General features: G+C 37.1%; 1 protein-coding gene across 2 annotated transcripts; it reads left to right on the forward strand.

Annotated features, from left to right (window-relative positions):
* On the forward strand, window positions 1-26878 carry LOC109012479 (protein EXPORTIN 1A). 2 transcript variants are annotated; one of them, XM_018994145.2, is made up of 32 exons: window positions 1-364; window positions 1516-1632; window positions 4081-4173; window positions 4294-4365; window positions 4759-4866; window positions 4942-5024; window positions 6401-6539; window positions 6624-6692; window positions 6830-6907; window positions 7461-7523; window positions 7610-7654; window positions 8459-8566; window positions 8701-8805; window positions 10045-10248; window positions 11038-11097; window positions 11577-11687; window positions 12750-12847; window positions 13291-13399; window positions 15645-15710; window positions 15875-15973; window positions 16054-16134; window positions 16268-16357; window positions 22416-22501; window positions 22596-22676; window positions 22762-22944; window positions 23446-23512; window positions 24189-24299; window positions 24529-24636; window positions 24718-24855; window positions 24935-25072; window positions 25152-25256; window positions 26171-26878. In XM_018994145.2, the coding sequence occupies exons 1-32, from the start codon at window positions 266-268 to the stop codon at window positions 26291-26293; spliced, it is 3237 nt and encodes a 1078-aa protein (XP_018849690.2). In that variant the 5' UTR covers window positions 1-265; the 3' UTR covers window positions 26294-26878. The 2 variants fall into 2 exon arrangements, with proteins under 2 accessions (XP_018849690.2, XP_018849692.2); XM_018994147.2 differs by lacking the exons at window positions 1-364; window positions 1516-1632 and adding an exon at window positions 3297-3404.
* Window positions 26879-27182: the final 304 nt, after the last annotated feature.

Below are 27182 nucleotides of genomic sequence, written 5' to 3' on the forward strand. Positions count from 1 at the left end.
CCCCCTCTTAAAACTCTGCTTCATTCTCAAGCTATCCTACGTCCTCTCTTTCTCTCTCTATATAAAAACCCCACCCTCTCTCTCCGTCTCTCTCTAAACTAAATCCTCTAGAATCTCTGTCTCTCCCCCCACTCTCTTTCTAGAATCTTTCTCTATCCTAGGGTTTTCGTTTCGGGGGTCTTGGTTCGTTTTCGCTGCGTAAAGTCCCTAGGGTTTATTGGCGAGCGAGTGAAGTGTCTGTGTTGTTTGGTTTTGCTAAGGGGCGATGGCTGCCGAGAAGCTTAGGGATTTGAGCCAGCCGATCGATGTGGCCTTGCTCGATGCCACCGTGGCGGCCTTCTACGGCACCGGATCTAAAGAAGAGGTGAGAGATTTGTTATTCCTTTCCCGCTTAGCTTTCTGTTTGGTTTCAGAGAAATTAAACTGAAGTTTAGACTTAGGGTTTAACCCACTTTAGCGACCAAGTTAGAGTTTACTTCAAAGAAGCTACGCGACTACCTACCTTTATACAGTCGCTCCTCTCTCTCTCTCTCACACGCGCTCGCGCGCGCGCGCACACACACACTACTACCTGCTTGGCTTCCCGGAATGTGGGAACGTGGAGGGAGTAAAATTAAGACTTTTATATTTTTAGGGTTTAATGCCTTCGAACTTTTAGTCGTGGTGGGTTTTTTTTATACGTGTATTCAGTGTTTATTTTCGGTTAGTTTTCTCGGGTGACAAATTGGGGCTTTAGGTCAGTGAGGCATTATGATCTGGGCTTCTTTTGTTCAATTTCCACGAATACAGGATTATCCTTGGGGATTTATTATTTTTCCGTCTTTAACCTTGTGTTGGTTCCTGATTGACAAAAGTGAAGCGATAAGTTTACTCGAAAGTCATTTACTTTTAACATAAATATAGCATCTTGACCTCAGTTCCACCGTCCACAAGTCACATTTTCTTCCGTTGCAATTATTGTAAACGATCACTTGCTTAAATCTGACTGTTATTTCTTGCAATTATTTCGGCGGATCACCTTCTTCTTCATTGTGATGTGTTGAGGGCTCTGTGGGATGAGGTCTTTGTCAAGCTTGGCATTTCTTGGGTGATGGCCAAGAGTGTGGGGAATCTTTTGGCTGTTGGAGAGGGATTCAAGGAAATCTTCAAATAGCGGCTGTTTGGAACATGATTCCTCTATCTTATGTGGTGTATTTGGAATGAGAGGAGTGGTTGGCATTGCTGTTTCGACAATAGAGAATGCTCGGTGAATGGATTAGGGCTTTCTTTTTTCATACTTTTTTGCTTTGGGCTTCGGTTATTGTAATGGATGGGTTTAGTTCCAATGACTTTCGTTTTTTTGTCAGCTCTAGTTTGTAATTAGGTGTTTTCTCTTGTATGCTTCCTGTACTTGGGCTATGCCTAATTATGTGGTTTTAATAAATTTCTTACTTATAAAAAAAAAAAAAAATCCCGACTGTTATTTTTGCTTGCACGCTTGTCTTTAACCTGGCTGCGTTTATGTTGGTGATGCAGAGGACAGCAGCAGACCAGATTTTGCGGGATTTGCAAAACAATCCGGATATGTGGCTCCAAGTTATGCACATCCTTCAAAATACAAAGAACCTCAACTCCAAGTTCTTTGCCTTGCAGGTTGGGTGCCTTTTTGCATAACAACCTCTACTAGAAGTTGATATTGGTTATAGCAGCTCCTGTGATATGAGAAAGTGGTTTTCATTCACCGTTTATAAGAGTAAAGACAATCCTTTTTAATTCATCAAATTTGCTTTTGAATTTTTACAATCACAAACAGTATTATTGTTGAACAAGGGCATTAAATGGAGTACCCATTCTGTGGTTGGGAATAAATTTATTTTATCTACCAACATGGTTCACTGAGCGAAGTTGTCTTTTGGAATCCATAAATGATGTTTTATAATATCCACAACCCTGGCCAATACAAAATCATCAAGATAGTTACATGTTTGGATTGTTTAGCCATGAATGCCTCTTCTGAAAAGGCCTGCATAGACTTCTGAAAAACTTATCATGGTAGATAAATTGAGTACCTGTTTAATTCTAGCGTCAGTAGTATACAAGGATGGTAGCTGTATGTGCACTTTTCTGTACATATAGAGCTATGTCTTTATAGAAAATGGTACTTATAGGTGGAGTGAGTTCTCTTCCTGTGCATGCCAAGCCAAATATTCTTCATGTGAAAGTGTTGGAAGTGAATAAACCTCTTGATTCAAGAATAATCTAAATATGGTCATCCTTGCCCTTGACTTGCGAGATTGTGTGGGTGGGTTAGCACTCCTTTTTGTCTCTGTGCCCAAAACAGAGTTGGTATCATCAAACAAACTTTTGTGGTAATCAATTAACACCTATGCTTTTTGCAATGTGAATCATCTTATTTAGATTTTAAAAATGAAAAACTTTTGTGGTTATCAAGGAGCTTCTTGCACTGTTTATACGGATGGAATTTATATCATTTTCCCTGCTTACTTAGACTGATAAGATGGTCTTCTTTCAAAACTGAACATTATCTTGTTCAAACGTTGGTTGGCATGCTGCTTGGTGCTATGTTATACTTGAATTTGTGCAAAGATGGGGTGCTGTGAGAACTTTCGTTTTGAGCAATTGATTGATGCTAGTTTTCTTTTGGAAAATCAAATGCGGTTGACTCTTGCGAGTGGAAAGATACTTTGATGCATAATTAATTGATTGATTGATATTGGTTTAAACAGACATTTATTTCAGTTGCATAATTTTAATTTTTTAGAAGAAACAAGCTTCTTCTTTTTATTTATTTTGTTTGAATGGGCTGAGTAGGGGTGCCTTTTCCCTGGTGAGAGGATAATCGTGATTGGGTTAGTTTACTGCTTTGGAACATGGGTGTGGGTCTTTTGTCGAAATGTAATGCCCCTTTATTTTTCTTATTTTTGTATTTTATTCCCATAATTGAACCTTAAACTGAGGAATGTACTATGTATATGTTTTCGGTACATGATTCATGAAAAAAAGTGGTGTGTATGGTATTTTTATTGATTGGCCATTTCATGTAGGCTGGAGGTAGATATCAAACTGCTATGATTTTGTAGTATCTGTGAATTTCCTTTCATAATATATATCGATAAGACAGACAGTTGAACCCATTTTTTTGATGCAAATGTGCTTATATTTATCAATGTTGGAATTGGGTTCAAGCTTTCCCCAGCCCTGTATCACTTGACAACTAATGCATATGGAGTGTGGTTTGTTATTTTTACTTTTGTAGAACTCAGAATTCCAAGTTCCCTATCTGTTGAATTGTACAGCTTATGAGAGCATATATGTGATGTGGCCAATTGTCCTTGGACCAAATGGCATCTCCCCTCTCAATTAAGGGCTTGAGGATGAGACCATGGGGGGTCTATCATGTGAATGTGCGTGAGCCGTATTTACATGTCCAAGAAAATTAGAGCATTTATTTGACAGGTCAAGCTGTATGCAAATTTCACTGACATGGAAGTTTTTTGCAAGATAGAAATTTTCCTATAGGTTTGCCAGTTGTGTGCATGCGAATTTCAAATTGTTTACGTATGTAACTGAAGTGGCATAGACTCTTGCATTAAGCCAAAAATATAAAAAATGTTCCATAGACCTTGTGATTGGACTTTAAAAGACAGTTTAAATGTTCAAAATGCTTGCCTTGGATGCAAGGTTATTCTTCTTCCCTTGGTCAAATGCCTTCTGACACATTCAGACTGTACTTGCAAGCTTGGGCACATGGGGCAAAATGATCTCTTAGAAATGCCTCTATTGGGCCCATACAGGCTTAATTGTTCATGTTGATGATTTAGGAGCAGTTCCCACTTTTCATATTAAGGTCATTAAAGTAGACTCTTGCTACTATTGTATGTTTTAGTTTGATGCATGTGCCTTCAACTGGCTAAATTATGTTGTGCATTTATGTTTTTAAAACTATGGGCCTTTTAAAAAAAAATTATATTGAAAATAAGGTGTTCTGGATGCTTGACTGGGTCTATTTTTCTTTTGCTTTGACACTTTGAATGATAATTTTGGATGCTGATCTTTATTTGTTTTGGGCTTCCATCGTAGGTCCTTGAAGGTGTTATAAAGTATCGGTGGAATGCATTGCCCGTTGAACAGCGGGATGGAATGAAAAATTACATTTCTGAAGTTATTGTGCAGGTATAACTTATGTAATGATGTTTTTAGAAGGGTAGTTTAGTTGGCATTATAGCTTTTGCTGGTATTCGATTGTTTAATTACTACATATTCTATTACCTTTGTTTGTTGTTTTTGGTATAGCTCTCAAGTAATGAGGCATCTTTTCGACTGGAAAGGCTGTATGTCAACAAACTCAACATTATATTGGTTCAGGTAAAACCTGTTTTATCTTGTCAACATAATGTTGGAAGGAGTTGATTACTGTTGTCTTTGATGTTTCTTTTTTGTAGTATTGTGGATGAGGTTTCATGACTAGCAAGGGATGCTTATGGATTTCTATTTCTTTTTCTGGGTTTTGTCTGATGGGACTTGTTTTGCAAGTTTGTATCTGAAGCTGAACAATACTGACTGCAGCTCCCATGCTGTTACCTTCTAATTGAGTTGTAGATGTTTTTCTTGAATTATAACTTTGCCTTTTACAAATGTTTTCTTTAATTAGTTTACTTATGTAAAAAAAACTTTCTTTCTAATTAGTTGTAGTTTTTTTATTTGAAAAAAAATTGGGCATGGTTTATGTTCTTTTAACAGGGTGTACTCAATATACAGATATTAAAGCATGAATGGCCGGTCAGATGGCGAAGCTTTATTCCTGATCTTGTTGCTGCGGCTAAAACTAGTGAAACAATTTGTGAGAATTGCATGACTATATTGAAAGTAAGTCTATTGTTCTATACTACTCATTTAGTTTGTGTTTGGAATATGTAGGTAACATAGTATGTTGCTTTTCAGCTTCTAAGCGAAGAAGTTTTTGATTTCTCAAGGGGGGAGATGACTCAACAGAAGATCAAGGATCTTAAACAGTCATTGAACAGGTAATGGTTAGAGTTTGACTTCATGTTATTATTTGCTACTTGGTGGTTGTTTCACAGGGTTCCTCTCTGTCCTGCATCTTCCTGTATAAGATGTGCTAGATAGCTTAAGTGCGTCATAAAACAATCTTTACTGGGAAGATTGTAAGAAGAGTAGTTTAAAAAATTATAAAGATTATTTTGCCACAAAGGCTAGTGCACCGTAAAGGAAATCCAAATACTATACTTTGGTGGCTTGACCTTGCTACCGACCACAAAAGTTTTCTTTTGAATGGCAAATAGAATTTTATTGAGAATAAGAATAGGCAAGAGCCCAAGTACATGGGCCATATGCAAGAGCATCACCTATGCATGGTAATCTGAAACAAAAGTGGAATTGATATGCTCTCAAAGTCCCTAAGAGTAATAAACCATAAAAAAGTCCCCAAGTAATTAAAATTTGATGCTAAATGTTACCATACAATTTAAAGATACAATTTTCTTTTTACCTATATAAAAAAACAATTTAAAGATACAATTGAGAACATCACATCACTATTTCTGGCATCATGAATTTGTAGGATAATTTTTCCTTATATGGCATCAGAAGTTTGTAGGGTAATTTTCCTTTCTAATTTTTTGTTTGTTTTTATAACTTATAAAACTTTATGAAACTACTTGAGATGGATCCGAGATTCCAAGTAGACATGGTTTATGCAGAGTCACCCATCTAGAAGTTGAAAAAGATACAAGGAAAATAACAAGAAGTTAGTCCATTAAAGTCTATAAAGGCTGTCCCAAATTAAAAAGTAAAGTTTTGAGCTCCTCGATCATCTGTTCACAATCCTCAATATTCCTGTTGTTCCTTTTTTTGTAAATACACCATACCAGACAAGTAGGAACCATCTTCTGCGTTGCTACAATTTGTTGGTTTTTTTTAACCTTTCCCAAGAATAAAAAAGGTCCACTATTTATCAAAAAAAAAAAAAAAGAATAAAAAAGGTCCACTACTTTTCTGGTCATGACCCAAGCCAAATCAAGCTGACTGAATAAGCCAATCCACTAAGCACTAGTCGTCTCACAATGGAGTAAGATGGGTTCACCTCCTCGGCCCAAACTAGTGTAATACGGCTGATTAAAGAATGCAGTGATGGCATCTACTTCCCAGTCTACAGTAGCTTTGATAAAGCTTACATTCCAGTGCGGGACATCTGTTTAATACCATATGAAGATGATTTACTTTCTTTTAAATCGGCTTAATACTGCATGAAGATGATTTTTAATGAAAGCGTCATTTAGGGGGCTTGGCCATCCTTCTTTGTGATTTATATGATACCATTAGACTTGCAGCTCACTAGATGAGAATCTCTTTCTAACACCTATGCTTTGGTTGTTTACAGCGAGTTTCAACTTATTCATGAGTTATGCTTGTATGTACTATCAGCATCTCAAAGAGCTGAGCTTATACGTGCTACATTGGCCACATTGCATGCTTTTCTTTCGTGGATTCCCTTGGGTTATATTTTTGAGTCTCCATTGGTATGTACAATTTCTAGCCTTGTTGACGCTTCCCCATATAAGAAATTAGATTTGTACTTACATTTTTTACACTATTTGTATTAGCTTGAGACTCTCCTAAAACTTTTTCCTGTGCCATCATATCGGAATCTTACCCTTCAATGTTTAACAGAGGTACGCCATTCTTCCATTGTATTAAATGTTACTTTTAAGATTACATTGTTGAGTGCTTTTGATGAATAAAAATTTGTTTACCGATAAAAAAAAAAGATTAAATTGTTGAGTGATTACTGTTTTTTTGGTTTTTGCAGGTTGCAGCCCTTAATTTTGGGGACTTTTACAATGTGCAGTATGTTAAGATGTACAATATATTCATGGTGCAATTACAGGTTTCAGAGCATAACCACTCAGATTTTATTTGCAATTGAATTTTTTTCTGTTGGAGCTTTGTAGATATATTTTTATGATTATCAGCCGTTAGGTTACTTATAACACAAAATAAGTTTAAATAATGAACATTTTGCCGTGGGGGTCCCCCCAGACTGCTTGGATCCCAGGAGTGAATAGAAAGTTGATTATCACTCGTCAGATTGTGCTACCTAGCGGCCAAAGGACTGATTTGGGATGAGCTTGAGGACTTAGGCGTGCTGCCTTGGGTTCGATTAGTCAATAGGACTACCCCTGGATTACCTAATATACAGTTATGGCGGGTGGGGGGTTGTGTATCTGGGTTTTCTCCCTAGTAGTGGGTCCAAAGGGCTTTGGCTTGGTGTGGTTCTGCGTCATAGAAAGAGAGATATTCTTAAGATTTAGAAAACAAATTGTTTGAGCTTGTAGATATATTCTTAAGATTATTCCTAATCATTTCACTCTTCCAAGTTTTTAATTTTTAATTTCACTTAATTAGCCTTTTGTTTTCTTGGGATTTTTGTGATGTTACAGGCCATTCTCCCCCCTGCAACAAACATCCCTGAAGCTTATGCACATGGATCTAGTGAGGAACAAGTGAGTGTTTCAAACACTTGTTAGGACTAAAGGCCTAATGCTTTGTTGTGCTTATAACTGAGTTTGTCTTTTTGTTGTTACTTCAGGCATTTATTCAGAACTTGGCACTGTTTTTCACCTCTTTCTACAAGGCAAGTGTCTTCCCTAGTCACCGGGAATAATACCATACAATGATTAAACTGGATAGATGTGTGATGGTAATTTGAAAAATCAATGGTGATAATGGACATAGTTCGTTTTGGGTACCTTTGCAGTTCTTCCCTTATGGTTGGGATGAGGCAATCATGAATGACTGACATTTATTACTGTGGATGAGGCAGTCATGAATGACTGACATTTATGGTTGGGAGAGGCATAGGGCCACACACAACCACCTTTACTTATAAAAAAAAAAAATCATATAGTTTCCGATAGAACTGGTTTCAATGGGCTCGACTTTCATGATTTTCTTGTATCTTTTTATAGTTCTTGACTAGATCTCTTGTATGTGTCGTGTTCTTGGGCTATGCTTATTTTCATTTTTATTAATGAAATTTCTTTTACCTATGAAGAAAGGAATTGATTTCAACTGTCAACTATAACTTTTTTTTGATAATTGTGTGCTTGTATGTATTTAAATGCTAGTGTTAATTACTTTTATAAGGGTCATTTTTTTGGGTGCGTTTCATTTCATCTCGTTTTAGATAACCTGATTCTGGTATCATATTGTGATGAACCTGTAGGCTGTAACTTATCAAAAAAATACCTGTAGGCTGTAACTATACCTGGACTTCAACTGCTTATATGATTGAGTTATCAGCCTATTCTAATGATTCTTTTGTTAAAAATTTTCTAGTTAGATTGATAACATTGGTGTGTCGCATGAGGTCTGCCTTTTCTCATACAAATTGCACCTAGAGCCTTTGATAAGTATGTTGCTTACAACCTCTATGCAGTTTCATATTCGAGTGCTGGAAGCCACTCAAGAGAATATAGCTGCCTTGCTAATGGGTCTTGAGTATCTTATCAACATCTCATATGTGGATGACACAGAGGTTTTTAAGGCATGTTTCTCTCTCTCTCTCTCTCTCTCTCTCCCCCCTCCCTCTAATAAACAAAATCAGACATGTATATCCGTACGCACACTGAATTTCCAAAGTTATAACATCCTTTCTACTTCACTGTATGGTTTGATCAGGTTTGCTTGGACTACTGGAACTCCTTGGTTTTGGAATTGTTTGAGGCACACCATAATCTTGCTGAGAATCCTGCAGTTGTTGCTGCAAATATGATGGGGCTGCAGGTATTTGTAGATATGTTGAGATGAATTTTGCCACTTTGGCATCTGAGGTTCTGCTTCTAAATTTGGGAGAACTTCTTTCTTGATCCTAATTGAAGTTCACCTTTTAATGTGTTTCACCAGCATTTCAGGAATGGATTGCCATTTTGGAAGTGATGCAAACATTAGTAGATGTTTTCTTCTCTATCCCAATTGTAATTACTAGTGGATGTGTCATCCATAGTGTATAATTCTGCCTTGTTAAACTTCAAATTTATAAGCCATTGGATTTGTATTCTAGGTACCTACTCAAAATAGTTTCAATTTCTTAGTGCTCGTTTGGGGAGTGAGATGATATTAGAATTTTGTAAATAGTAGTGAGATAGTTGTAAATGGTAGTGAGATAGCTTGAGTTGAGTATTTTTTGGGTTTTGGGAAATGACAGAAAAGTTAAATAAAAAATATTATGAAGCTAAAATATTGTTAGAATATAGTTTTATAATATTATTTTTGTTTGGGGATTTGAAAATTTTGAATTGTTTTTTATTTTTTGTTTGAAAGTTTGGGAAAGTTGTAATGATTAGTTTGAAAAAGTTTTTTTTTTTATAAGAAGTTTTATTGATCCACGTAAATAGGCAATGCCCGAGTACACAAGAAATATACAAGAAATAAGCCTAATTACAAACTACCCGCTACGAAAAGTAGCATAAAAGTCATTAAAGCTCGCTCCATTCCATACTATGGATGAAGCCCAAAGCAACAATGTGTGATAGAAGAAGGCCCTAAAACCATCCGGGGAACGTTCCCTATTTTCAAAACATTGACCATTTCTTTCGATCCATGTACACCACTTTTCCATGTACACCACATTGAAAAAGTTGTAATGATTAGTTTGAAAATGTTTGTATTTGAATTATGTTTGGGAAGGAGATGAGATGAGATTAGATGAGATGAGATGAATTTTGAGATGAGATCTATTTCCAAACAAGCCCTTTGCTTCAGTGTGGCTACAAAATAATTCTTGCATGAAAAAAAGAGAGGACATTGAATTTCTTTTGTAGTTGGTTTTTTTGCTTTGCACTACATTCGTTGTTGCAGTTTTTATCTGCTTGTGATTTCAATTTACCCATATGCTACGAACAACTGCATGCATGTTTGTGCCTATGAACTTTTTTACTATTTATTTATTTCTCTCTTTGATTTGTTAGTTTATATTGAACTTGAATATTATGTTATCTTGTATCTTTGTAATAAATTGAGCAGATGCCATTGCTCCCTGGTATGGTTGATGGCCTTGGTCCACAACTTCTGCAGAGGCGGCAGTTATATGCTGGTCCAATGTCTAAGCTGAGAATGCTTATGATCTGTCGAATGGCTAAGCCTGAGGAGGTTCTCATAGTTGAAGATGAAAATGGGAATATTGTTCGTGAAACCATGAAGGACAATGATGTTCTTGTTCAATATAAGGTAACAAACCTGTTTTTGGTGATGAATGTAACATTAATTTCTGGGCTATAAAATATGTGGGGTTTTTTTTTTTTTTTTTTAATTCGAGTTCCATGTATCAGAATTGCCTGGTTGCAGGGCCATCCTTCCCCATCCTCCTTAAAAGAATTAAAATTAAAATTAATATACATTATTGTTATGATTCCCTTTGGATGAATGGCATCTTTGTTCTTATGTGAGGTGCATTTAGCAGGATGTGGAGAATAGTTTCTATGTACTACCCATGAACCTGTTGATATTTTTTAACACAACCACTTTGACTTCTTGGAATGCTAACTAATTATGGGATTTGCCTATTTGTTATTGGTTGGCTTCTGTGAGGTAGCATTTAAACTCAAGATAGGCTTCGTTCTTTTATGCTTAATGCGGAGTTTTTGGAAGAAGCACCACACCTGCAACTTTGAAGATTGTGAGAGAATGTTACTGGAGTTAAAAATTTCTATGCTTAAGTCTCTGCATAAGTGGACTACATTACATAACAATACCCCCTTTGCGATAGGCATTTTCTCTTGTATACACCATGTACTTGGCTACGCCTATTAATATTAATAAATTTTAACTTGTAAAAAATGCCCCCCTTTCATCTTTTGTATATTTTACTTGTGCTTGATCTCTCTGTCACTTAAACTAGGCGTTCGCCTAAGTATATACCCCTAGTGCTTTTTAATAAAATGTTGTATCCATACTTATAAAAAGAAGATTTCTTTCTCTTTATAAGATTCTATGGTTAATGAAAGTTCACTGGTGCAGATCATGAGGGAGACACTTATATATTTGTCACATCTTGACCATGAGGACACTGAAAAACAGGTAAAGTATCAGTTTGGCAGATGTTCGTTCTGTGTTTATCTGAACAATAATTGAAATATACTGTGATGCTCTGTCCTCCTCAAGATACTTTTTGACACATCTATACTATGGTTGTACTGATAATGAAGCTGTGTGCTTAAAAATGCTGGTTTGTTTTACTTTTGGTTTCTATGCTTAGCATGAACTAAAAAAAGGAAGCATGAACCATGTTCAAGCTTGTTTGGTTTGTCATTGTTGAATAGATATCTGTTTGCGATCTGTAGTCTTAAAAATGATAGATGGACCATAAACTGGGTGCATCAGGTTTTATAACTGTGTAAAAGTTTTTTTTCTTCCATCTATCTGGCACACAAGATAGAAAAATACCCTTGGTCTACTGGTTGAGATGTGCCCCAATAAACTTGTATACATTTGACCATGAATCACCTCCTATATGATATTCTAAAGTTTGTGATTCTGTCTTTCTGCTGTTTACACAGATGTTGAAAAAATTAAGTAAACAACTAAGTGGCGAGGATTGGACATGGAACAACTTGAACACATTATGCTGGGCAATAGGATCTATCTCTGGCTCCATGATGGAAGATCAGGTATATTTAACTTCGTATTCCAAGACAAGAACAGAGTTGCCCTGACTATTTTTATGATTTCTGATAGATCAGAGGTTGGGGAGTATTGGAGTGATGATGTGGCTTTTTATGAACTTTTACTGACTCCTCTCTTCCTAAATATACGAGTCCCTGTGTCGTATCTTTGTGTGCGATCAAATTTCAAACGGTAATGAAATGGGGTAGTTATACCTTCAAGTACAACAGTTATGGTTGTACATGGTAGGATGCTTACCTGGGGTGGTGGAACAATACATGAATGCATTTATATAAATTCATATAAATCAAACTTTCATAATTGTAGCCTGTGCGCTAATTTATTTTTTTTGACATATCAGGAATGCTTTAAGTTTCTTTCAGAAGTAGGAGAAGGAAAATGTAGAAATGTTGGGATTGCCAAAATTTGTGTTGTGTTGTGTTGGAACAAATATGTACCATGTTTTGTGATCCTTGACCTGGTTCAGTTGGCTAATAATTTATTATCTTCATCATGATCATTACATTTACGTGGCTTATCTTTTTTGTCAACCCTGTCATTGGATTATGCGTACTCAATTCCATTATGCATTGGGTTTATCATTGATCAGCATCTTGGAACTTTCAAGCCATAGTCGTACTTATATAAAATTCTTTTTTCAACCCATAATCGCATACTATTTTTCCAAGAATAGTATAAACGCGTGACACTTTATGGATGAGATTCTCCTAGTATATTTTGAAGAAGTTGTTTGACGAGTGGCATGAAGAGAGCATGGGGCCTTGTAATCTTACTTTGGGGTTGGCATATATAACAAATACGCTTGTTACGGGTCCAAGGTTTAACCAGTAAAAGACATGTTGTGTTTGCACGGTCTTTGGGGTTCCTCGTTATAAAAAAAAAACAATAAAGTTTTCACAGTACTAGAAGAACATTAATATAAACTTCCTAATTTTTCTAACACGTGTATCCATTTTGAAGATGAATTTATCCACTGCTTTGCTTCTACAATTGTTTGATTGGTGCTGCAATATGTCTTTAAATATCTTACCTTCATTTTTTGGCAGGAAAACAGATTCTTGGTGATGGTGATTCGTGATTTACTAAATTTATGTGAAATTACTAAAGGGAAAGATAATAAAGCTGTTATTGCAAGTAACATTATGTAAGTATCCCCAATGTCAAGGTTATGAAAAAAATATCCCTAATGTAAAAAGGTTATGGGGGCATGGCTACTGGCTCATACCTAGTCCTACATTTACCAATCGAGCATGCCACATTTTGGTGCTTCCACATTTTTAATAAAATATTCTAGGGAATAATTTCTTTAAAGCTTGTCATGGCCTTTGGTGCAATAGTACTCACGTGTATCTTGGGGGTGATATTCAAATGTCAAATCCTCCTCCCTGTTTTCTAGAAAAGAAGAAACTTCTTTATTACTTGCCTTTTTATTAGTTAATGGTACTGTGTCTGAGTACATCCACATGGTATGCTTGCCTCAATTGGAAATTGAGAAACCTAAGTTAACCTGATTGTAGGGATATTTTATATATTGTTAATATAGCTATTTCCCTATTTCTCAAATTTGTAATTGTTGTTTTTTGGCAGGTATGTTGTTGGACAGTATCCAAGGTTTTTAAGAGCGCATTGGAAATTCTTGAAAACTGTTGTGAACAAGTTGTTTGAGTTCATGCATGAGACTCACCCAGGAGTTCAGGTTAGATGCTATTGCACCTAATGATAGAACTATGTTTTGTTAAACCTTTGTTGGTAAGTTATGTACTTGCTCAGTTGCTCAAAGTGCTCTGTAGAAGTCATAATATTAGGAAGTTTTATTTAATGCTTTAAGACTTGTTAAAAACTACTTCTTTTGTTCCAAAATAGATGTTTTGGTGCTAAATCAGTATGGTATTAATGAGAAGTATAAAGCCGAAAAACTACCGTAATTCTCGATCAGAGGCAAGCCTGACTTTTAATAAGAATCTTGCTTACTTTTATGAAAAGGATGTGGGTACTGTTAAGCAATATCGAAGTAGTATGTTCTCACTTTTGTCAAATGGACATCTATTTTGAACATCCTAAAATGGATAGTAAGACATTTAATTTAGTTGGCATTGAGGGATACTTTGTAAATGTCGCATCCCGATTTTAAATTTAAACCTTGTAGAGTTTGTAGGCTGGTATTATGGATCATCAGTTCTTTTATATATGACAAACTTTTTTATAAGAATTTATTAAAAAGCGCAAAAGGTGCAACCCAAGTACATGGGGTATATGCGAAGTTAGATGCTTATCTACAAGGGAAAAAAGATGCCAGAAAGTCATTGAAGTCTAGAAGCTGTCCAAAGAACGAGATTTCTGATAAAATGGTTTTAGCTTATCCGGCTACCTTTTACCGTCCTTAGAATTTCTATAATTTATTTTGCTTCAAATACACCACATGAAGAAAGTAGGAACCATTTATCCGTGGCTTAAATTTTCCAATGCGCCGATTTTCCCCTAAATCGGCCATGCAAGCAAAGAATGCCTCTTTTAGTGGAGTTTTGCTCCTTTACTGATAAATAAAAAGTGGAGCTTTGCTCCTCCAAATGCGAAGGAGCTTTGCTCCTTCCACCCTGCCAATCTCCTTTCCATCTTTTGTATTCACTCCGAAACATACTGGGTCTTAAGATAAGCTGCCAACGGGGAGACCAAGATATATTATGGGCAATGTAGCAGTCTGTTTTTAACTAATCAAAATGATATTTTTTTAAGCCAACTAATAAAAATGTTATTGAAAGGCACAAAAGTAGCAACTTTACAGCCAAGGTTGTCTATTATGCTATCCACGTCCTCTGCAAAGTTCACCAGAACACATGCTTAGGATTTGCTTCATTAAACGATCAGTGTATAATCTGCAAATAGAAAGGGTGGGATTGGAAGCCCATCAGCATTACAATTTCCCCTCATGTAACAACCCAAAGGAAAGCTTAACCCACATTTGGGCTTTTACCCCAAAAGGCTAGTCCATGTTACACTTGGATTCTTTTGGAATCATTTTAAACTGCAAGAATGGCACCCTTTCATACTAAATTTGGGGTATTACAACCTCCTCCTTAAATCCCGGACGTCCTCGTTAAGTCATACTGTTATAAGGTTTTTTTTTTTTTTTTTTGATTGGCACCGATTGTCTGGAGATAGTGTCCCGACTAATCCCGGGGGTGCACAGGCCCTCGGCAAGGAGTTTTCCGCAAGTGCTCCTCGGGTAATTCAAGGGAAAAATCCCCCAAGCTCAAGGCCTTTATTGCTTGAGCCAACCCCTGAGGGTTTATAAGTGACACAGTTGAAGTCTCACGCTTGAATTGACTCATATCATTTGTAACCACCTTTCATTCACCTTATCCACAAAACCTTTTGAATGTAGGTGGATGCTTTTAGACTTAGAATATTGTTTGCCCCCTTATTTACCACAATTTAACCTAATAAGAAAATGATTAAGACAAGTCTTGGTAGTCTCATCCAGCATACTTCTATTCATGTCCCAACTACAACCAATTACTGGAGATCCTAGTGAAGGCAGGCATTTTTATCAGCGACTCACTCTCTAGAGAATTGCATTGAAATATCCTTATGATGAGATTTACTTCGAGTTTTTCTTGTGTAGAGATTCATGTTGTGGTATCAGAGGCTAAGCCAAGGGCTAGAAATAAGCAAAATGGATCCCCTACATGCTCACTTGATCTTTAAAAACCATTAAGGAGATGTTGCCAAGATGTTTTACAAAAAAACTAACTTTATAATTGTTTACTTTTTTAACATTTCAGTTTTCTAAGGGGGGCGGGGTGCTTTTCAAGAAAATGAAATTTATTTTGGACATGCCAAATGTGTCCAATGTGCATTCTTTCCTACGTTTATCTCTTACTTCATGTGTTTTATTTTTCCTGGTCATGCTGTATTTTACCTTCATGTCGAATCTATTTCAGGATATGGCCTGTGACACATTCTTGAAAATCGTTCAGAAGTGCAGGCGTAAATTTGTAATTGTACAGGTACGCCTTGTTTTGATTTTTTTCTATTTCAATTGGCAATTAGAACCTCGTATAATATTTTTATATTGAATATTATATATTGATACGGCATGTTCCCCCATGCTGCCCCAAGGAAAGGGTGTGCAAAAGCTTCCTGCACAATGATGTACTTCTCCTATTCTCAGGTTGGAGAGAATGAACCATTTGTATCTGAACTTCTAGCAGGCCTTGCAACAACCATTGTTGATCTTGAACCTCACCAGATCCATACATTTTATGAATCAGTGCGTATTTTTTGTCTCTAGTAATTCTGTTTAGAGTGAACTTATGCTGTGTTTTAACACCCCCTGCTCTTTCTGTTCAGGTTGGTCAAATGATACAAGCAGAATCTGATCCCCAGAAACGGGAAGAATACCTTCAGAGGTTGATGGAGCTTCCAAATCAGGTTTGTTTGGAATTGGAATTTGACTGTTCAATAGAAATGTCTGACTGACTTTCATTTATGCATATGTTTTGCACAAGTCTTTTTGGAGTCTGTGGCTTATGGTTTACCCTCCCCATTTTCTTTTTGGGTGCAGAAATGGAGTGAGATCATAGGGCAGGCACGCCAGAGTGTTGATTTTCTGAAGGATCAAGATGTAATCCGGACTGTGCTTAATATTTTGCAGGTATTGCTTTCTAATACACTTAGAAACTTCCATTGGATCTTTTTGAATGGTACCTGATGTGGTATTTTCCATCTAATGCTCTTGTGAAGTGAGGGATTTAATTTTTGATGTATACATGAATTTATGATTGTTTTAAATGGCTTTGTGGAGCTCCAGTTGTAAAGTCTAGAAAGTACAGTCCACCAATTTAACGGAGGCCATGGCACTGTGCTTCATGCTAACCAGGCGGGGTATTCTTAATAAGGCATTACTTGTAAAGAAAAAAAATTCTTAATCAGGCATTGGGCTGGTACAAGCTTGAGAGCAAAACCCATCTGGGGTTTGACTGTGCAGTTTTAAGGGGTACCAGCCCCACTCCAGCTCAATACTAAAAATTCTTACCCTTGATGGATGGATGCATGCATGTATGTACATACGTACATATGCATTCTCGCTAGCTGTTTTATTGTATAATTTTTGTTCGATTTGGTCATAAGTTTCTTGTGGAATCCAGTATGTTTTTTTTGATAATTAATAATATTATATATATATCAATAGGAGTAATCAAGTACACTGGACGTATACAAGAAAAGCAACTAGCCCATACAAGAAAGCCCATAATGACCCAAAAGCTCATGAAAACCTACCCAAAATGCACCAAACCCGAATTGGAAACTATCATTACACCTCCCCGACCCCATCCCCTAGATTTCGTAAAACTAATCCTCAACCCGAACATCACAAAGCCCTCCCTTTAGCTTTCCCTCGACTTGAGCTACCTCCCTTAGCATCATATTTGATTGCCCATGAAAGATTCTTTAACTCCCTGCTCTTCTTAAACTTAGATTTGGTTTCAAGCGCGTGGCTCGCCTCAATTGAAGTGAGTAGTGTTCTAAATTGGTCTTCATATTCTCTTTGTTCTCCATATGAAAGTCCCAGGGTTTATAGAAACCCGTTATCTTTATTCAGAATCCTATCCGATATTGAACCTGCTATATCGTTGATCGGAGGAAGAGAAACCAGGAAAACGAAATTATCCCTAGCCATAGTACCTGACTGCACTCCCGACTCTAAACCTTCCCCCACAAGAGGCACCAATGACAAATCGATAATTTCCTTCCCGCCAAATGGTTGCTCGACATCTATATGGTTGTTGTCCCCCCCTCCATCAACATTATGTGTATTTGCTCCACCCCTTGACGATCCTTGACGTGTCACTTTGTCTGACCCTACTGCTTCCTCAAGAGGGGAAGCACTACCTCTTGTCGCCCCATTTGCATCTTCTAAAAGTGGCTCGGCTGTTTCTTCCAAAATACTCGAGTCCTTGGAGGGACCCCTGTCTTCAACTATAAATGAATCCTGGACAAAAGGACCAACTTCATCTGCAATTGGTGCCTGAGACCCTACATCTCCCTTAGAAGGCATAGAGACATTGCCATGAACAAAGATGCCAGTGTCCAATGACCCTATCGTTGACACACCCTTTGCCTGCACACTTTCCGGCACACTTGTACCAACAACTAGGTCTAGCCCCTTATCCACTTTAATCATTAGATCTCTTACATAATCCATAACTCCCTTCAATTGAGATTTGACATCCCACAAGACTCCCTCCAACTCTCCCAATGTCACCTGAGGTCTTTGGTCTCTTACAAGTGCATTGCCCTTTCTTTCTATCGCTGAGCTGATCTCGGCCTGACTACCTGCTGGTGACCTCAACACCGCTGCGTACGAAGCACCTTTGATTGAGGAAGACCTTCCCACTGTTTTTCCATCGTTTTTCCATCAACAAACTCCCCACTCTAGTAGTGGCTTTGGATTCAGTGACACTTAGAATGGACTGCAGAAAGCCTTTCCATCCAATGCCATTTGCGCCCTCTGGAATCACCAACAAACCTTTCCTCAATCAAGTATGTTGATGCAGTCATGCATGAGTTGAAATCTGGTTTTCATGTGGTTGCTGGGTTTTTTCAGTTTGTATTATCTTTGAAAATTATGGTTTGAAGCTGGACTATTTGGATGTGATGAGACCTTCAGATTAGGAATTTTGGTTTGAGTTTTGCCTGTATAAGTCTTGGTCTTTTACGCTGGAACAGGGTGGGGAGAGCTGGGTATATCTGGTTGGCATAGTGATGGGTAATTATTTAGGGTATTAAGTGATGCCCACCTAGATCAAAAGCATGAGTGGTTGGGGCTGTGGATGTTTGCCCCGTCCTCTCATGCTCTTGATCTTAGTAATTCTTATTTTCACGTTGTATCAATTACATTGTATCAATTAAGGAACTTGGTATCCCATGAAAAGCGAGACATAAAATAACAAAATCATTTTTTTGACGTGGTTTTCTATTTTTATGATTTTTTGAAATGATGGTTGGTATTAATGATAGTGCTTTTATAGATTCTCTAAACTAGAAATGCAAAAATTCCTTTGTTGTTTTTAGAATCTTCAAGTTGTTTGTGTTTATAAAGAAAATGGAAATGCTGTGAGAAGTGCATGTTTCCTTGAAAAGACTTATTAGTAATATAGTGTAGGTCTTAATCTCGATGGAACAAACTAATTTTTCTTGGAGGATGTTCCTTTCATTCCTGAAGTATTATTGTATCTTCCCTTGAAGCCACGCCTGTTGTTCCGTTATTAAGTTTGTAATGCCCCAAGGGAGGCCCAAGTCACATCTAGGCCTATATTCTAAAAAGACTAGTTAATACAATTGAAGTCCCATTGGAACCATTATAAAGAGTAAGGACTCTTTCCCAAGCAATGTGAGATCTTATACACCACCACCTACCCTTATCGATCAATATGAGATATCATGATCTCCCCACTTCAATTCCCGACGTCCTCGTCGGACTAGTTTTTCGTAAGTAGCACGACTCAAGTCCCACATTTCTGCTTGAGATAGACTCATATACCATTTGTAACTCCCCAATGGAGGCCCAAGCCACATTTAGGTATATATTTCAAAATGACTAGTTAATGATACAATTGAAGCTCCATTTGAACCATTTTTTTTTATTGGTAATCAAGAAATTTTATTCATAATATAGGCAAAGCCCAGTACACGGAGTATACATGAGAATTACCTAACTATAGTTTAAAACTGAAAGTAGAAAGTCATGGACATTAAGTCCATTACAAACAATGGCCCCCACCCAAGAAAACAACATTTTACTTTCAGCTCCTCCATTGTTCTCTTGTGGTTTTTGAAGCTTCTATCATTTCTCTCTCACCAAATACACCAACATTTACATATGGGGACCATTTTCTAGATTGCTGCAACTTGTGAATTTCCTTGTAGGCCTCTCCAGCATGCTAGAAAATCCACCTATCTACGGGACATGACCCATGATAATCCAAGTCCTATAAAAAATCAGCCCACATGGTCCTCGCCACCTCGCAATGTAGAAACAGATGGTCAACTGATTCACCATCTTTCTTACACATGCAACACCAGTCCAATACCATTAACCGACGTCTTCTTAGGTTATATGTGGTGAGAATTTTGCCCAATGCTGTCCAAACAAAAAAAACTGCTTTTGAAGGAGCTTTGGTCTACCAGATGCTCTTCCATGGGAATGTGGGCATGCCTGGGCTCGATAAAACTTTGTGAAAGGATCTGACCATGAATTTACCTTTCTTGGAAGGGCTCCAAAACATCCTGTCCATAGAACCCTCGATCATACGTACGAAATATAGTGCTGCATAGAAGTCTATGATAACCTCCAACTCCCCAATCTTGGGTTGCCCTAGGGAAATCCACATTCCATTGAGGGAAGCCACTAGAAAAAGCCAAAAGATCTACTATTGTTGCATCCTTTACTCGTGCTAGCTCAAATATCGCGGGGTAAGTGTCTTTGAGACAATGTTCACCCACCATTTATCATGCCAAAATCTGACGCGAGAGCTATCACCCACTACAATATGTGTATGTCTCCTAAAAGTCTCCCAACCCTTCCTAATGTTTTTCCACAAACCCACCCACCCCATGTGAGCCGCATACCTCGTTCGAGCACCAACCACTCCATACTTCCCCACCCTATGCAATTATGACAGACTTCCACAGGGCCCCCCTTTATCGTTGGTACCGCCACAACCATTTACCCAATAGGGCTTGGTTGAACTTCGTCAAGTTACGAATCCCCAATCCACCCCTAGAAAATGGAGTGCACACCATGAACCGATTGACCAGATGGAACTTGATCTCGTCCCCCAAACCACTCCACAAGAAATTGCGTTGTAGATTCTCAATACGGTTGGAAATCTTTGTTGGGAGCGGGAATAGAGACAAAAAATAGGTAAGGGGAGGTTAGAGAGTACTTTTAATCAACGTGAGCCTACCACTTTTCGATAAATACAACCTCTTTCAAGATGCCAACCTGCGCTCCACCTTTTCAATCACATCATTCCAAATCTGCTCTGTTTTGAAGGAAGCACCCAAGGATAAGCCAAGATACTGAAGAGGTAAAAAAGATACCTTACATCCCAAGAGAGAGGCTAGAGCTGCCGCTTCAGGAGTGTTCCCCACCAGTACCAATTCAAACTTTGAGAGATTAACTCTCAAACCCGAAATGTCTTCAAAACAAAGAAGTAGAGCCCTCAAAGATTGGATATGCCCAATCCGGGGTGCGGGTTTTCACCCCCCTCCCCTGCCCCTGGGATGCGGGGGCGCGGTACCCCGCTCCGGTGGGCAGGGTGCGGTGCCTCTTTTCACTTAAAAAAAAACACTACATTTATTTGATTTAAAAATTATTTATAAGTGTAAAAGTAATTAAAAATACATTTTTAGATTCAAATTATAAATTTAAATTTTGTAAATATGACTATAATTTAAAAATTATGTAATTTTTAAATTTGCTAGTGCATATTTTGTGTAAATTGTAGTGTATTAGTTTTTAAACTATGTAGTTTTTAAATTTGCCAATGCATATTTTGTGAATAAGTCTAACAAATTGTAATATATATTTATATATACAAAATTTGTAAAATATAAATATATATTTATGTTTATATATATATGTATATAATATATATATATATATATATATATATATATATAAATGGGGCCGCACCCGCCCCTGCTGCCCACCCCTAATTTCTCTCCCAAACCGTCTCTTGCAAGTAAATAAAGCAAGAATTTTCAATTAACATGATCATAAGCTTTTTCTATATCTAGTTTGCAAATTAACCCAGGTTCACGAGATTTGAGTTGTCTGTCTAGCACTTCATTTGCAATTAGAACTGAATCAAGAATTTGTTTGCCTTTGAAAAACCTTTGAAAAATGCGTTTTGTGGTCTTGAGATTAACTTCTCCATCACCATACTCAATCGATTCGCTAGCACTTTGGAAAGAATCTTGTAGACCCAAGTCACAAGGCTAATGGCTAATGGGACGATAGTCTCGAACATCCACTGACCCCACCTTTTTTGGGATGAGTGCTAGAAAGGTGGCATTGAGATTTTTTTCAAAGCTAGCATAATTATGGAACTCTTGAAATATCTGCATAAGGTCACCCTTGATCACTTCCCAACAGGTTTGGAAGAAACTCATGGTAAAACCATCAGGTTCTGGGGCCTTATCACTAGTCATGCTTTGAATGACTTTGCGTACTTCTTCTTCAAAGGGCCTCTCAAGCCACCCTACACACTGTTGATCTAGTATTGAGATAGTCAACCCATCTACCGTCGATCTCCATTTGAACTATTATAAAGAGTAAGAACTTCTCCTTACCAAGCAATGTGGGATCATATACACTGCCTACCGTTATCAATCAATATGGTGTATCACAAAGTTGTTCTCCCAGTTTTACGTGATTGTTTAATGATTATAAGTTCCATTGTCTGATGGATGCTGTGTGTGGGTTCATACGATTCAAATTTCAAGGGCCTCTATGAGACCATCAGATTTATGCACAAAACTATGATTTCTGCTATGAGCCTTCTCTATGGAATGTTTCATGTTCTTTCAGTGAGTTCTAAATTTGCTCTGGTGGTGACAATTGTCTGTCTGGTTATATCTGTTGATATTTGTGCCTCTTGAAGGATGAAATTTGTTTTGAAGAAGTGATTTATGTCTTTTTTCAGACGAATACTAGCGTTGCCACTTCACTTGGAACACATTTCTTATCTCAAATTTCTCTGATATTTTTGGACATGCTTAATGTGTACAGGTATTGTTCCCTACATTTATGTTTATAAATGTAAGTTATATTGCCCTTCTTTTGAACTGGTACGAGTTATCCACTCTTTGATATTTTGTAACAGAATGTACAGTGAGCTTATATCAAGTAGCATTGCAGAAGGAGGACCCTTTGCATCTAAAACATCCTATGTAAAACTATTACGGTAAACATAAATAACGTGTGGATTGTCGTTCAGTTATGCCATATAATTTCTAATTATTTTGTCTTTAATATGATCCATGAATCAGGTCAGTTAAAAGAGAGACTCTTAAGCTCATTGAGACATTCTTGGACAAGGCTGAAGATCAACCACAGATTGGAAAACAATTTGTTCCGCCAATGATGGATCCTGTTCTTGGTGACTATGCCAGGAATTTGCCTGATGCTAGAGAGTCGGAAGTTCTATCACTTTTTGCCACAATAATAAACAAGTATTGTATCTTCTTTTATTATGTTGGTCTTCCACCTTTTTCTTTTATATTGTTAGCAAGAGGCAAATGTCATGTTGTTACAAATGAAAACCTTTTACTCTATTAGACCCACACCAGATGATGCCATATATATATTTTTTCTTTTTTATTTTTGGTGGGAAAAATATTCTTCTTCCAAGTGCGGGATAACCCCAAGTGGTTGCAGGTTTTTTTCTACCAATTTGGGCCCTCCCTCTACTTCCATGGGGATAGTCTACAGGGTTCATAACTACTCCCTTTACTACAAGACGCTTACCTAGCCAACATTTAGTTTAACGCCCCCTCCCCCATCTTATATAGAAGTGAATTCCAATCACCCTTGGAATCATGTGACTTTTGTGATCCCTTGTTACTCAGAGGCAAACATCCTTTCCACTTCAATGCCCCATTTTGTGGAGTAAAAGAGATATTATTCGGCAAAGCATCTTTTCTTAATGTTTCATTTTTCCTGTCATTTTGTAGGTACAAAGTTGCAATGATAGATGATGTGGCTCGTATATTCGAAGCGGTTTTTCAATGCACATTGGAGGTGGGGATTTAGCTAATATTTTATTTTTTTAATGTTTGATTAAACTAATGTGTAGAAATTAGGCATTACAAAATATAAACAATTAGTGTGTATGAAAGTTTCCGTAAAACTATATATTTTCCACTCTTGATATTAACTGATTGAAGATTGGACAGCATTCTAGAGTTGCTTGAAAGTCTGTCCAGCTGGTTTAACAGTATGGTGCCCATGTGATAAAATGTGGTATTCATCCATCTGCTTTTCCAGATTATGTGGTTGTTCTTTTTGGAAGTTTTTAGTTCCGTCATTTGAAATCTGTAGTTGGCTTCATCTAATAGATTTATATATCTAGCTATTTTTTTGATAAGTTATATGTATGTATCTATCTATGCTCGAGTTTTTGTAACCTTGGTGTCAAATGTGTTTCAATAGCACTGGACGTTGCTTTGCATGTTCTGTTCACGCTAGGTTAGGTTGTGAGTGAATATGTATTAATATTGTTTGTAAAAGCGTTGATTTTTACCCCTTAATAACCAAATGAGATATGGAAGAAGCCTGTGTTGTGTGCTTTGATGATATGTATAATACTGCAGACTACTTGAAGTCTCATTTATTTTATGAGTATAATGTGATTTTAAACTATGCATGTATTGCTTCGGTTTTTTGGCTAAAATGTTCGGCTTGGTTTTCCCTGCAGATGATTACAAAAAACTTTGAAGATTACCCAGAGCATCGCCTCAAGTTTTTCTCCTTACTCCGTGCAATTGCTACACATTGTTTTCCTGCATTAATTCGTTTATCAAGTCAGGTTTGTGTTAAAAAAATTCCCTCTTTTTACACCTGTCGTTTCATGTTCTTTTTCCAAAGACACAGCATAATATGTTTGGTTTTATTTGATATATTTTTTCATAAAAGCAGTTTTTTTTTTTTTTTTTTTTTAATTTTAAATTTTTAAATATTCGATGTTATTCTGTTGTTTATAGTCATTCCAGTGGGCTTACTGTTTGTTCTGGGTTCTCCTGTATTTTTTCTTGCAGCAACTAAAGCTTATAATGGATTCCATTATATGGGCATTTCGGCATACAGAAAGGAATATTGCTGAGACTGGGCTGAACCTTTTATTGGAGATGTTGAAAAACTTCCAGGTGTAATTCATTTGTTTTACTGGTCGGATTGTCAAGGTTACACACGATAGGATGCTAACAGTATTTTTTATACAATGACAGAATTCTGAGTTCTGTAATCAATTCTACCGGACATACTTCCTGTCAATTGAGCAAGAAATATTTGCTGTCTTGACGGACACCTTTCATAAACCTGGGTTCAAGTTACATGTCTTAGTGCTACAACACTTGTTTTGCCTGGTAATGTATCTTATAGCGCCTTCACTTGTTGGGAAACAGACCATTCCTATTGATTGACATTTCCTTTTTCTTTCTGCAGGTTGAGTCTGGTTCGTTGACGGAGCCTTTGTGGGATGTTGCTACAATTCCTTATCAATATCCAAATAACACTGTGTTTGTTCGTGAGAACACCATAAAACTATTGAGCACATCATTCCCTAACATGACTGCGGCAGAGGTATTTCAAAAATGAAATTCCATTCCTGTCCCTTTCTCTCCCTTCCTAGGTTGCATACTAATTTTAAGGGAACTTTCAGGTCACTCAATTTGTGAATGGACTATTTGAGTCGAGAAATGAGCTCTCCTCATTTAAGAATCATATAAGAGACTTTCTAGTGCAGTCAAAAGAATTTTCAGCTCAGGTAACGCTTGAGGCAGTGCCACATAAGATGCCTTGTTAGAATAATTATTCTCTTCTTCCGTGAGATGTTTTTTTCGTCCTTTTAAAGGTCAAACTTCCATCACTTGTTGAATTAATAGTTTATTGTTACGCATTGTGGGCAAGTCTTGCTCAGTTGAAGTGGTGCTTGTTTGGGATTTTTAAGGATAGGATCAAGTTTTATGTATTTAACTTGTAGTTAACTTGTTTTACCTAGGTTTACATTTTTGTACCCATCAAAGGGAAAAGTAGGTTTTCATTCTCAATTGAGTTTTATTTTGTGTTTACTGTGTTCTCATTCCATGGATGATGGAACCGGGAAAATGGTATATGTGTTACAAATGTTGCTGCGTTACGAAAGGGAAATGCTAACTATACACACAAAAAACATACGAAAATCTTACATATCCATGTGGCTTTTCATGCTTTTTTTTTAAATGAAAGTTTTATACATGTGAGAAAGGCACGTGGATATGCAAGTCTTCTGTACGTTTTTTGTGCGTACAAGCATTGCTCATTACTAAATTAGGGACTGTTTGTCAGTTTGTGGGTACAGATATGTATGATTTTTTTTGTTTATTTTCTATCGAGTTTTTGTAACCTAATCATTGCACATAGTGACACTTGCTAAGTGAATGAACATCTATCAGGTTAAATGGAAACGCTTAATTGAAGGGTCATTCTGGGTTTTATTCATCCTATATTGATTTTTCAATTCAAGATTAAGGCTGTTTGGCGTATATAGGGTTGTAGCTTACATGGTGTTTGAAATCCTGGTCTGCAGGCCTGGAATGTTTTGAAGTGTACAAACTGACTCACTCGTCTTAACATTTGTTTTAGTTTTAAGTTGTATTGACAATTTGTGCATGTACTGTGAATGCTCAAAATCATCTACAGGACAATAAAGACCTTTATGCAGAGGAAGCTGCTGCTCAGAGAGAAAGAGAGCGGCAACGGATGCTTTCTATTCCTGGGCTTATTGCACCCAATGAGATACAAGATGAGATGCTGGACTCATAGAAGATGATGTGCGATCTAATCTCTTAGAATTTTATAACTCAGTTGCAATGGGCACCTTGATTCCTGTACCAGATTCTGTAGATGTGAACAAAGAAAGCGCGCAATTTTCCCCAATGTGTCCCTTCTGTTCCCCAGAAATTTCTTGTCAAAAATGGTATAAATCTCTAAGGTGCTCAGGCACAAAGGTTAGGCTGCTGGCGATACTGCCTATATATGTCCATTGGCTGGGTGTAGATTATCTAGTTGCTAATGTAGGGATGAATTGAATCATAGTATGGGTTTTTCTGGGTCCAGCTTGATATTGTATTTGCGGGATGAGATGCATACTGTTTAAATGACTCATCTTGAAGTATTGATGATTCATCTTAGGTGTAACTTATACTGACCGTGGAGGCTTGTGCAGAAACTCCTTCGGTTCATAGAATGTGATATGTTTTTGTGTTTGGTAAAGGACCGTTTGTCTTTCCAACCCTATAGCTTTTAGTGAAATTTAAGCACTGCTTGCAGTTAATACACGGTGTTCTCCTGTGTATTTGTCAATGCTATTTTTGGTTTATAATCTACTGGCTACCGTTTTCTGCATTACTGTCTCTTTTGTGACTCAATGTTTCCTGGGTTTGTTCTCATGTGGTTTGGCATGTATTAGGTCCTCCCTTTGCTTGAATCCGAATATCGGCTTGTCTTCGACTATTAATATTAGCCATTTAAGAATTTTTTGAATTTCCTAGTGGGGCTAAGGTCTAGGTTGTGGCTCAAATCTAACTTGAGGGAATGGTTGCGGGTTACTGTCTAGGTAGGAGCTCACTTCTAGTTCCCCCCTCCTATTATTTTCATTCATAAAAGTGAACGAGGCAAATAATTGTATTAAACCAACATTTGTTTAATTGCA

Source organism: Juglans regia, chromosome 16 (assembly GCF_001411555.2).
Source record: "Juglans regia cultivar Chandler chromosome 16, Walnut 2.0, whole genome shotgun sequence".
NCBI classification, from domain to species: Eukaryota; Viridiplantae; Streptophyta; class Magnoliopsida; order Fagales; family Juglandaceae; genus Juglans; species Juglans regia.